General features: G+C 41.7%; 2 protein-coding genes across 2 annotated transcripts in view; one reads left to right on the forward strand and one right to left on the reverse strand.

Annotated features, from left to right (window-relative positions):
* Positions 1 to 13,066, forward strand: part of bcat2 (branched chain amino-acid transaminase 2, mitochondrial) — a 242,702-nt gene that overhangs the window by 98,584 nt on the left and 131,052 nt on the right. The gene's annotated exons all lie outside the window — the stretch shown is intronic.
* The window catches only part of cacng2a (calcium channel, voltage-dependent, gamma subunit 2a), an 80,172-nt gene that overhangs the window by 16,866 nt on the left and 50,240 nt on the right, over positions 1 to 13,066 (reverse strand). Inside the window, exon 2 of the mRNA XM_023293242.3 lies at positions 9,881 to 9,964. Coding sequence (XP_023149010.1) covers positions 9,881 to 9,964 — 84 coding nt within the window. The remainder of the gene's footprint in view (positions 1 to 9,880; positions 9,965 to 13,066) is intronic.

Genomic DNA, 13,066 nt, shown 5'->3' on the forward strand with positions numbered 1-13,066 from the left:
TACAGTTTTGCACAAAGCAGCTGTCATGGTTTTGTGGGCTTTGTTGTTGCTTTGGTTTCTGGTTTAGTTTGGATCTCCTGCTGTGAGCTTTCTTGTGCTGTTTGATTGCCACCTCCATCGTGATCTGCTTCACCTGAGTCTCGTTAGCCAATCAGAGTGTTTAGATGGTCTTCCCTCTCCCTCTTTCAGTTGTCAGCTCCTCTGTTTTCCTGCCGGTTTGGTTGCTTCTGTTTCATTCATCCATTCAGCCCCTCTTTTGGATTCTGTTCCTTGGATTTGTTTTCTTCATTTATGGACTTTCCCCGAGTTTATTCCTGGACCTATCAGCCGCCTTCTGTTACAGTTTGGCCTCCCTGCCAGTTTCTGTTATCCACCCCACCAGTAAGTGTTACTGAACTAACCTTTTGTTGATTAAACCTGCCTATCTGCTGTGTGTTCTGTGTTTGTGTCCTGCTTTCTGAATTACACATAACAGCGTTTTCTCTTCACCTGATAATCAACTTAAAATAATGTAACACTGACAGTCGCTTTAATTCATTCATGCTAGTTTAAAAGAACTTACTGTGATATATTAAATTCAGCGTAATACTATTGATATATTCTCCTTGTAAACTGGTTCTGGTTTTTCATTCATTACAACAAGGGATGTTGTGATCAAGTTTTTGCTCCAGATCTGATCAGAGTCATGTAATATTTAGTGTCTGCAAATACTGAGTCCAAATCTGATCATTTGTTCAAATTAACCCAACATATACACTTGACAACTGAGAAAAAAAGGCTTCTGCATCCAAGTGGCTCCACAAGCTCAAAGACAGCAAAAACTTATTATGATTACTATCATTTACATGCATGTCAGAAAATGTGTTTTAGTTTAACTGTAGTACTTGGCTGTTCCACCAGACGGCGCTTCCCACAATTTAGTACTGTAGTGGCCAGAGAAGGCAGTTCCATGTTGGCAAGCAGAGTGCACTGACAGAGTTTAGCTGGCAGTGGGCACCATGACAAAGACTTCTATGACGCTTAATGTTGTCTAGTTAGAACTATAAGTTATGCAAAATGTCCTGCCACAGATTGTGCTCTCCCTGACTGGCATCCATGTGAAAGCAGATTTTTACTCCGCCAAGGAACGCGGTGGAGTTATGTGACGATTGCTGTACATTTGTCCGTCTGTTTGTTAGCAACATTACTCAAAAACCGACTAACGGATTTGGATAAAATTTTCAGGGAAGGTCAGAAATGACACAAGAACCAACTGATTAGATTTTGACTGTGATGCGGCTTATAGTCTGGATCCACGGATTTGTTAAAAATTTCTGTATCATTGCGAGCATGGCATCACTGTAACTATGACAATAAGTGAACGGTACGTCAGCTGCCTGCTGACGATCACATGATTGCGATCCTACTACAAATACACCGCTGCGGATTATTGGGACTTGTCTGTCGGCAATGATGCAAAGACTGAGCAGCCTTGGCGGAGTATTGCGCTCTTTGTTTGCTCTGTGTTTTACTAGTTTCCATCTGTAATTAAACAAAAAAGGAAGTTTCGTAAATGAAAAATAAATTGGCCCAAGCCCTGTTTTAAAAAGTATTTTTTTTACAGTGTATGTTGCAGCAGAAAAAAACAAAACAAAAAAACATTATATTTCTATTAAATAAGTGCGGATATTTGTGGATTACCTGAAATGGATTCGATTCAATATATGTCGAACTCTCAGTTTCTGATTACAGCCACCAGATTACAGAGCTGAAGTCCACACTTTCCTGTGATACATCAGGGATCTTTGCACAATCACACTGCTGCCATTAAAGCCCAGCACTGTCATATTACCATAACATCACACTGTGTAAAAGTAAAACCACTCCACATGACAGGCGTGCTCACACAGTTAAAGTTCCCTCCGCAGAACACATTTCAATTACTGTAATTACCCTCCACTCCAGTGCTGATGTCCCCACAGATGACTGCTGACCGTGTGCATGACAGCAGCTCGCTCACTTAGCATGACTACACATCCACAACACTGCAGACGAACCAAATCACAACACAAAATCCTTCTCTTTTCCCCCAAAAATATGCCCTCTGTGATCTTGAAAGCACATTTCCATGACACATCTCATCTAGAATTTTATTTATCGAGCCATACATCGCTCACACCGGTTGTTTCTTCCTCAGCAGCTGGAGGTGTGTTCGCTTTTGATTGCACATGGATCATCCTTCCCTCCGGCTCGCAGCACTGAAACTGCTCTCACTTTGATTATGTGTCGCGCCAAAAGCCCACAGACTGTCAAAACTGACTTTACTGCTTCATGTTTGGAGATAAAAAGGACACAAGTACATAATTTTTCTCTGGCAGCGGTGGGAATTTTTCAGGCTGTTACGGCTGATGAATAAACGTGTGCGTGTAAAACGGATCTGCAGTCGTCTTTTGATGATGCCCCGGTGACAGTCGAACATCGCGCCTCGTCCCGTACGCTCTAATCTCGCTTTAAAATGAGGACACACTCCCTCACCTCTGTGTTTTACAAGCTGTGCTGCCTCTATATTCCCCCGTAATAAGATATAAATATAGAGGACTAGCATTCACTCGGTCAACCAGGACAAAAATGATTGCCTTTTAATTTATTGGCCCATGTGTGTGTGTGTGTGTCTGTGTGTGTGTGTTGTGTGTTTTATGTATCAGTCAATGGATTCCTTATTTGTTGCCTTGGATACTGCTAAAAGTGCTCAATGTCACCATGACCGGCTGCAGCAAACACAGGCTGGATTTGTCTGCAAGTATGAACACATTTTCCTCCTGACAGCCTCACAAACACTGTGTTCAAAGTGGCACCACAGACTGGCTGCGCTGGTCGGGGCTGTTGCCACCCCCTGTCTCTGCCCTGTACAACCCCCTGCGTGTCCTGCCCCAGACCCATTGATTTTATCGGGCGACACCAAGGCCAGTTGAGGCGAGCGTCCAGTCTGCCGCGAGGCGACACAGGCTGTCCTTCTGTCATCAATGTCAGCAAATACTCCCAGATCAACGCGCGCAAACAGCAGAGGCAGGCCTGGCTCGTGGCAAAAACGCCCAGAAAAGTTTGGGAGACGCTTAATCGGAGGGAGTAACATCTCAGTTTTGCTCTTCACATGATTTTGCACTGACTCGATATGATGAAACTACTCGCCCGTGGGCTGCTGTAAATGAACCGTGGGAGCTCATTGCTGTGGCCTAATTCCATAGTGTCCACTTATTCTGACTGAACACAGGAAAAATGTGAATTGAATGCCCTTGAACGTGGGGTTAATCGTTTAATGAGGCAATGAGTGACAGAATTAACGAGGGAATTCAACACACAAAATGCCTAATTAAACTAAAAATATACTCAAAATGTATATTAGACACACTGCTTTTGGTGTTTTTACATTTTATACTTACAATAAGTGTTTTTCCCCACATCTGAAGCGACTGTAACAAGCTACACTATAAAAAAGAGTTTTAAGCAAATTATTTTGGAATAATTCATTGCTACTTTACAAAACTACATATCCCGATACATTTTTTTTCAATGCTATACAGATGGGAATTAACTATTTTACAAAATTTGATTGTTAAGCTACATTTTTTTTGACTGTAAATCTACAAAAACATCCCTATTGTTATAGATTTTATTTTTTTTTTAGTTTACGGATTTTTCCTGTTTTGCTAAATCACAAACAATATCCATTAGGATCAGTTAAAAAATAAAGAATTATTTAAATGTTGACCGTAAATAAACAGACCGAAAATGCACATCATGTTCACATTAAAAAAATTAATTAAATCTGCCAAAAACACAGCATTATTTTACCGTTATTTGCCTTTATTTTCATCGTTTTTACAGTTTCTGATCGCAACAGTATTCTGCCATTTTAAAACTATTTCTTCTCTCAATCTTGCTGCCAGATCAAGTCAAGTCAAGAACTTTATTGCCATAAGTACACTCACACAGATTTATGTTTTCTTACAGTGCATGAACACAACACTGATATATTATCACCTATTTTAAGGTAATATGGCAAACCTTATAGCCAACATCTGGTACAGAACATTATCATTCATAGGTTCATTCATAGGTATTTATGTCCACCTGAGGAATGTAAGTCTAATTAACACTCTGTTTGGTTCTGTTATTGGTCCACAACTGTTGATAAATATATTGATTATAGTCACTGAAATGAATGACTTTATACTTGATACTGAAAATTAGTTGGAGCATATATAGCCAAAACAGTGTTTACATTAGAATCTAGTGTATGCTTGTAGTTATTAGCCGGTAGTATGGAACTGGGACACACTGGGGGGATTCCAGTGGGCTGCTGAGTGAGGAAAACAAAGAGGCTTTTGATGTGAAAACAAACAAACCTGCAGCCTGAAGCAGGAAAAAAACGGCGGCACAAAGTCGACAGGAGGAAGAGACAATGCAAAACCCACACATCCCTTAATTTAAAACACAAGACAACTAGAGTTAGTCCAGAATCTGACGTCCTAACTTCCCAAAGAAAATATCTGATACCACAGAAGTGAGTGCAGTCATGCCAATATTATTTCATATCAATGTGTAAACTAACAATTTACATTTACATTATTTAAAATACAGGCCCTGTCACTGCAGCTAAATGCAACAGAAGTCATAGTTTTTACCTTTTCCTTCTTTAAAAAGTCATGTGCTTTGTTTCAGTATCATGCCCGAATGTTCCTCTTCTGACAAACTTCCACAGACTGGTATCATATTTTCAGCCAGTATTTTGGTTAGTCCACAGACCTTTATGGTGCATCTATAAATGTCATCTCCCCAACACCTTTTACACTCATGCAGCTCCATATCATCACACTCCCACCTTTGTGCTTCACTGTCAGGACTATGCATTCACTGTGTTAGTATTCCATGTGGTCCATACAACTTCATCTTGGAGTCATCTTAATAAAACATGTGCTAATAATATTCACAGGTCTTCTCTTAAAACTTTAGCAAAGTTTCATCTGGCCCCTAGTTCCCAAGAACAAGCAGTAGTTTATTTCTTGGATGCCGTCCATAGAGGTTGACATTATGAACAGTCCTTCACATCGTCTGAGCTGCTAGAGAATTTCTGATAACCAGTGACAAGTCTGCCCATCTGTTTTTCAGAGATAAATTTGTGAAAATAGTGTGCTGTCTGATGACCACTGCAGTTCTGATTAGTGGCGCTATGGGTTGTTTTATACCTCTTCATTACTGCACCTGTGTTTGAGTTGATTTTTTTTGGGTCCCTGACTTTCCTGTATAATTTTTTGTGAAGTGTCACAGCCAGGTTTTAAAAAAAAAAAAAATTCATTCTCAGTCATTTTCCATAAGGAGCCATGATGCACACAGGCAGATAGACGCAGCCCATAGGTCCAAAACTGAGGAAGTTCTGACTTTCAAAGGTCATCAGTTATAACTGTGTTCAGGCAGTTAGGCTGAATGAGAATAAGAGATGAACTCAACTTTGTGTCATTTATCACATTTGTTTTCATTTTTTTTGCATTGAGTTTATACTTTTGGACATGCATTTTCAATATAGTCTGTAGAAAATATTTGTTTTTAATAGTTCATATGTGCAAATAATTGTCAACTTAGAAATAACGCCGTTATGGAGAGAAGATAAAATTTTAAACAAGAAAAGTACTCAGAGCGCGCAGTACTCTGCCAAGCTGAAATCTTGAAAAGACTTGAAGCAGAATCATGGCACCATAGAATGTGGCCATTTAACATAGATCTACCCACAAACAAAATGACGTTGCGCTGAGCACAGGCATGTGTACGTTATGTGTGGATACTGAATCGCGTGATCTAAATATGTAGCAGGCGGCGGGAATTGATGGGACTCGGAAACACCCCACGCAATTTAATCAATTGTTCCTTGTATGATTTCCGACGAATAAGTCCCGATAAGTCCACAGTGGTCGATTTGTAGTAGGATCACAATTGTGTGATCATCAGCAGGCCGCTGACGTAGCGTTCACTTGTTGTCATAGTTACAGTGACGCCGTGTCGCTATCTTGCAATGACACAGAAATCTTTAACAAATCTGTGGATCCAGACTATAAGCCACATCACTGCCAAAATCTAATTAGGTGGTTCTTTTGTCATTTCTGACCTTTCCTAAAAATTTTATCCAAAGCCGCTGGTCTGTTTTTGAGTAATGTTGCTAACAGACAGACAGACAGACAAACAGACTAACGTATGCTGATTGTCATGTAACTCCGCTGCGCTCCTTGGTGGAGTAATAACCTGACATTTAAGTGACAGGGTGTACTCCCTCGTGTAAAATACCTGTTAGTAAAGTGATATTAATCAGTTTATTGGCTTTTTTCCTGGACTCTCCTCCCCTCACATGATCTTCTTCTTCTGTATATAACAGTGAATTGATGTTTTTTAGTTTTTAGTGGTAGCAGCTTGCATAACTGGGCGTTTTCTTCCCCTGTTTCTTCTCTCTCAGCTGCTTAGCGCCCAGTAGAGCAGTGGATGATGGGAGCTCCGACACGGCATGATCTAAAAACCCACTGGCGCTTTAGTGTGCCTCAGCTGGCTTATATAACCCAGTGTGGATGTGAAAACTGCCTCGCTATTGGGAGAGCTGAGGACTGGCGGAGCAGACACACACACACACACACACACACACACACACACACACACACACACACACACACACACAGAGAAGCTACTGATATGTGGCGTTTTTATTTGTGAGTGTGCGGATGTAAGGATCAGTGTTTGTGTGGCGGAGCGGGGGTGCTCAGAAAAATATAGTCGGATTTATCTGTTTTTCTGCTCGGCAACCACATCACCAAATATCTCCCTCCTCCTCCTCCTCCTCACTATGCTGTCTGATGACGTCACTGGTGTGTCCCCTCGATTTTGGACTGGCGATCTCCCCCGGTGATGTCACTTCCGCCGGGGCCTTCACCTGAAGTGACATCATTTGGTGTTGCATAACTATCCCCCCTCTCCCGCGCCTTCATGCGAGAGCAGAGGCAGCCTCTCTCTGTCTCTGGCCACCCAGAGGCGCCGTGAAACTCCTCATTATGGAAATACCAGGTGTGTCCATGGAAGGGGAAATATGCTGTTGCAAAAAATACATCACCGAGGTTTAACACGGAGACGCTGCATCCTCCGTGACCCCGCTGTGCACCCGAGAAAAAGCAGTTTAAACACTGTGCAGTCAGTGCTGTATGACTCCTGACATGCAACACTCCGGGTGTGAGGAGACGCAGCGAGAGAGACAGCGATCGAGAGCAGCCTGACCTATATAAGAAGGAGGCTGAAATATTTATGGATGTGAGTGTCCTAATTGGCAAGCCACTGGGAGCACTGCGGCCTTCTCCTCCAATCACAGCTGGCGAAGAGGTTAACGCACACTCAAAAAGCACTCGGCGGTGGTTCGAGGGCCAGAGCGCAGCCTCGACCCCGCGACTGTCATCCCCAGCCTGAGAGACGGCTTGTTATGAGTCTGATCCTGCCTTCGCTGCCGCTCCAGCTTTGTTAGATTCATTACCAGAGCTGTTATCATAACCGTTCTCCGTGGCACATACGGACGGGAACAACCGCTCAGAGCGCTAAGTCAAACACAGTCTAATTGGCCGGGCCTAATCTCCAGCACTGGCACGCACAGCTCGGCTCTCTGAGAGGCCTCCATTACTGCAGATGCAGACGAGGAGACGGACACTTTCTGACTTGAAGTTTCAGATCAGAGCAGGCTGCAGCAGGATGGAGGAGAACGGGGTCGACTGGGAATCGGGAGATTGGTGTGTTTATGCAGAACGACAGAGTTGGGGCTGAAACTGGCAACTGATGTAGTTTATTATTAGATATATTGAAGAAAATACATTCTATAATCAGTTTTGGCCAACTGAAACAATGAATAGATTGTATGAAATTTTATTTATTAGCCACTTTACTTGCTATGTTAAATGTGAACACCACTGATTTTAAGTCTATTTAGTGCAGTTTTACAATAAATGTAAAAAACACTGTGTAAAGACCAGAGGCTAAAGTCTGACACACTGAGTTCTTCTGACTTGAAGTCTTTTGATATGATAAGATGATTTGAATGAATGAACTCAACTCATTACATTGTGTCATCATACAGAGCAGACTGCATAGTTTGTTCATGTACGCATAGTTTCTGCTGAAATCTTGCTGTGTCCTAAAAAGTCATATCAGTTTGGTTTTTCCTTCAGCGTGTTTGTATTGCTGCCGTCTGATGCATGTAAAAGTTCTGCAAACTAGGACTGCAACTTCATATTATTAATCTGTTTATTATTTCCTTGTTTAATCTGTTAATTGTTTATTCAGAAAAGCAAAAATGATGTCCTCAAAGTCTCAAACTGATTAATGAAATAATAAAACTGCTGACAGCAAATCAATTTATTTGCCATTCCAGCCCTAAAGGCAAACTTTCAAAGTTCATATTATACACCACAGGGAGTTATTCCCTCCCACCAAATACACTGTTATTTACCTGCCTGAAAGGCCTTGTTTAAGGTCCAGGCTTTTCTTCTGTTTTCTACAGCATCATGTAAACATTTGCATAACAGCTGACTAGCAGCTAGTCTCGTCCTCAAACACAGAATGAGCAGCTTCCTCACAGTTTTCCACCATTTCCTTGCTTCATCCACTTATTATTGTAATGCACATCTCTAAACCTGTAAATGTGCATGACATGGGCCATTACAAAAGTCACTGGAGTTTCTTCTCATCAAGTGTCAAATTCTGTATTTACAAAGCCAGGTCATCCAGCGACCCAGTGGTCAGAAAGACACAGAAAGACAGATTAACAGACGGAAGGACAAACGTACGCCGATCACCACATAACTCTGCCGTGTTCCTTGGCGTAGTAAAAATAATCCCTTACACCTCTTGTTACTGTAGAAAAGCAATCACATTACTGAGCTACAGCGGACTGTACAGTTTAACAGCTAACAGCAGGCGAGGAGCGATGACTAAGTTACTGTGTCCATATACACTTTGAAATATGGATATGAGGAGAACAGCCAAAGCTTTCCCACTGCTGCCCAAGAATGTTTCTTTATGAAAGCTGTCTTAACAGATTGCCTTAACTGAATCAAAAAGGAAAATCCTTCCAAAATGAAAATTAAATGAAAAGCTGCTAAAGTAACAGGAGATTTACAGAATTAGCGTGAATAAAATCACATTTATACAGTCATTTCTGTCTTACTGTAAGTTACACAACAGGGGAGCAGAGCTGTAACCATAGAAACAGCTTGCATCTGTTGTTACACTGTGATGGTGACCATAGAAACGGCTGCAACCGTAGCAACATTAACGACTGAAGGTAAGTATTCAGTGGCAGGAGTATGACTAATTAAGAGCGATACTGGATAAAACCACCCGTGTTTCCAGTTTTAAGTGACAGTTCTTCACCATATCATGGCTCAGACACATTAACTGGAGTATTGACCAGACCATAGTAACAGTGCATCAAGACCTCAGAGGTATTGTTGTGATTTTTAGGATTAGCAGGCAAATGAGTTCGACAAGCATCTCTGTCTTGCTTGCACAAAGGAAAAGGGAGCAGAAATCAATGGGCTGTGTTTACAGGGTACACAGCCGACTGTAACACTGCACGTTATGTTACACACAGCCAAGCAGTAAAAACAGACGAGCTGCCTGGCAGGACTCAGCCTGGCCGGCCTCAGAGCAGCAGCACCGGCAGCACCGGGCCAAGAGCAGCTACTGGCACCCAGCTCCAGTCTGAGCAAAAAAAGTGGGACGAATCTCAAAAAGACATCTGAGAAGGAGTTCCTTTTTCCCTCTGTGGTCACTTCTAAGACAAACAGCATTTCTCTATTTGAAAATCAAAAAGGATTATACTCACGTAAGAAGTACTCGGATGGGTCTGCTTCATAGTCTGTTTCCTCTGGAAAGTGGTCTATCTGTTTACACATCCCTTTGAAGTTTCCTGCAGGGAAAACAGAACAGAGAATTCAATCAGCTGATCTGCATCTGTTGACCTTTTCACAGCTGGAACGATCAGTCGATTAGTTAATTAGCTGCTAGAGCATGATTGTGATAATTGATGAAGTCGAGCAAAAATAGCCAAACTTCTGTTGTTGATTTCCAATATAATTTCTCAAGTTTCCACTTAATATTCACCGTATGTTAGATTTAAAACTCAGTAAACATGATGATCACACAAGGAGGATGACAGAATTTGTAAAACCACTGACACAACAGTTTAAACTTTGGGTCAGACATGCTGTGTAACAGATACCCACATCAAAAATGTGCTTTTGATTTGCTCATTGCATTGTTTCAATTGTGATCACTGCCTTGAAATCCATTGATTGTTCATTTCAGCGTGCTCAGATGCAGAAGAATCTCTCTAGGTTTCTCACCATTGCCACTGCAGAGGAACCCTTTAAGTTCAAAAGTTCAAGGTTATTATAGTAAAGTAGTATTTATATATGTGTATAGTACGCAGGTATAATCACAACTTAAATAACACTACAGAGTCTTTAACTGCAATGTTTGGTCTTGTTGTAACACCATTCATAATGTTTTTTTGTCGACTTGACTTAGCTATTTCACTAATTAGCTTTTCAACTAGTTTTGACACTTTATCTTGTTTTGTTGCATGTTTGCGATCTTATTTGTTGTTTTAGTTTTCTAGTTTGACTTTTTTTGACTGTAAAGCACTTTGTAACTTTGTTTTTGAAAGGTGCTATATAAATAAAGTTAATATTTTTTCACAATTTTCTGACTGATGAATTGAAAACATCACTCGAAACGTGGCTACAGCTCTGCACAGTTTGGCAATGCTGCAGTTTCTCTGCTGGTCAGCGCAGACGGAGTCAGAGCAGCTCATGTCTGTGGACTCTGGTTCTGTTCAGGAAGCCGAGCTGAGCATCAGGCCTCTCTGGCAGCAGTTGGCGGCTTGTAAACACGAACGGTGCAGCTGCTGCGACCTGGAGCCGCTCCAACTGCTGTGCACAGGGGAAACTCATCTCCTAATGCTGCTTCAGTTGGACGACACCTCGCCGTCCAGATCCTCTGTCCATCCAGGAGGCAGCGTCTCCCCTCCCTCCCCCCTGCTGTCTCCACTGTCTGCTCCTCTCTGAGTGGAGTTTTGGCAGTGATGAGGTCACTGAAGGTGGCGTGGAGGGGGAGGTGCCCATTAGGCGGCCATTACTGCGACCTGCTGCTGCAGCGGGCAGGCAGATGCCGGGGCGTTTGATTGGACCAGATTAGCGTTTCATTAACTTCTTCATCTCCTCTCCCTCCAGTGTCCCTCTAATTAGGTGAACAGGTGTTAGTTACCATGGCGCCAGGTGTTGCCGAGGTGGTTTTGGCAACGAGGTATGATGGACACAGCGGGGGGGAGCGGTTATTACTTTGTGAACATGGTGACGAGAGGGGGACCCCCCGGTGATGACCGCTCAGAAAAAAGAGCCATCAAAGCGTCCCCGATCTGCTCCCCACCTGCAGACAGCGCTCACACCAGGTGGATGACGCCGTCTGTTACGAGACTCGGATGAGGGAAATGTTTGCTTTGATTAACGCACGGTCACTTGTCAGGTTTCCATCCAAATGTAGCGCAAATTTGAACTGAAAATTAGCAAAGATCAATGAGAATTATGCGAAATTTGAAGTGATATGTGAATTAAAGGAGTTGGACACGATGATATCAGCATTAATATCGGCCGATGAAACCTTAAAAATAAAATATCGATAATGGCCCAAAATGAACATTGACAAGCTAAAAGTTCATACTTTTACTTCAAAGTGTCACATAAAAAGATGTCATTTGAAATAGCTTATTTTTATTTTACCCATTGCACAGTTGAATAGCGTATTTTGTCTACGGGCCATCATAAGACTGGAGTATACATCTGATACCCTCGGATATTAGAAGACATGTATCAGCATCTGTAATTAGCCAAAATGAGTTGGGAGGTACTGAAAAAATCCAACATGATGCATCTATATCAAACACACTGCAGTTGTGGGTGCTAACAAAACCATTAAACTGCCACAGAAACTGAAGCCACAATGAGACGACACTATTAAATATCACTAGTCACACTTCAAGAGATGGAAAACCACAGTGGATGGATTTTGTGCCTGTTTTGAAAGCACAGATATTTTTACTGCATCATACTGTTACTTTACTGGAAGATGAGGATCCATTAAAACGTCACTGAGGATGCAGTTTAGTTCAACAGGAACTGTGATGGCCACATTTGAAGCCACAGAACTATACAAAAAGTCATGCATTAAAACAAATTTCTAGGTTTCTTTTGACAGACATATTATATAAAAATAAATTTTTTCAAATCTTGCACCCAATCACCACCTTCAGTCTGAATATGAAATCCTACCTGCCAATAAACTGCTTCTGAGATTATCCGGTACATACAGTTTGTCCCTTTTTGCTCTTAGTTTGTCTGAGTTTGTTGGATTAGTTAAGTTGATTTGTTCCATTTATAAATCCCCAACTTTAGCACTTGTTTCTGTGAATGAATTTATCCAATTTTTGGGGTAAAATCAACCTCATAAAATTACAGAAAAGTTCATTTTTGAGAGAAGAGGTTGGAAAAACACACTTTTCAGGACAAATGTGGAAACTTCTGCACAAATATATCCACTAATCCTCCTCAGACTAAATCCACTGTAGCGCTCCTTTCTCCTACTGTCTCAGATTTGGACCATAATCAAAAGAAACATTGATTTCCATCAACAGGTTCTGTGGAAATTAGGACAATAGAGGTGGAGAGAGATAAAGATGGAGAAAAGGCAGGGAGAGAGACAATGCAATGGAAAACTGAGGGAGACATAAATATAGGCCGGACAGGTAACGGAGAGGTTTTGAAGGACGGAGAGGGAAGATGGAGTGGGAGGTGGAATACATCAAGTTTGAGTGTCACAGTAATTGCTGAGCCATGAAAAAGTTCTCCAGAGTTAAACGAACCTGCACCGTTTTTGAACTTGATGCTCTGATATGTAAAATTCTGCAGGTTTTTCCAATCAGCTGTTCACTAAAGCTAACCGAAGCTCAAAGCCC

This window comes from Amphiprion ocellaris, chromosome 19, assembly GCF_022539595.1.
Source record: "Amphiprion ocellaris isolate individual 3 ecotype Okinawa chromosome 19, ASM2253959v1, whole genome shotgun sequence".
Classification (NCBI taxonomy): Eukaryota; Metazoa; Chordata; class Actinopteri; family Pomacentridae; genus Amphiprion; species Amphiprion ocellaris.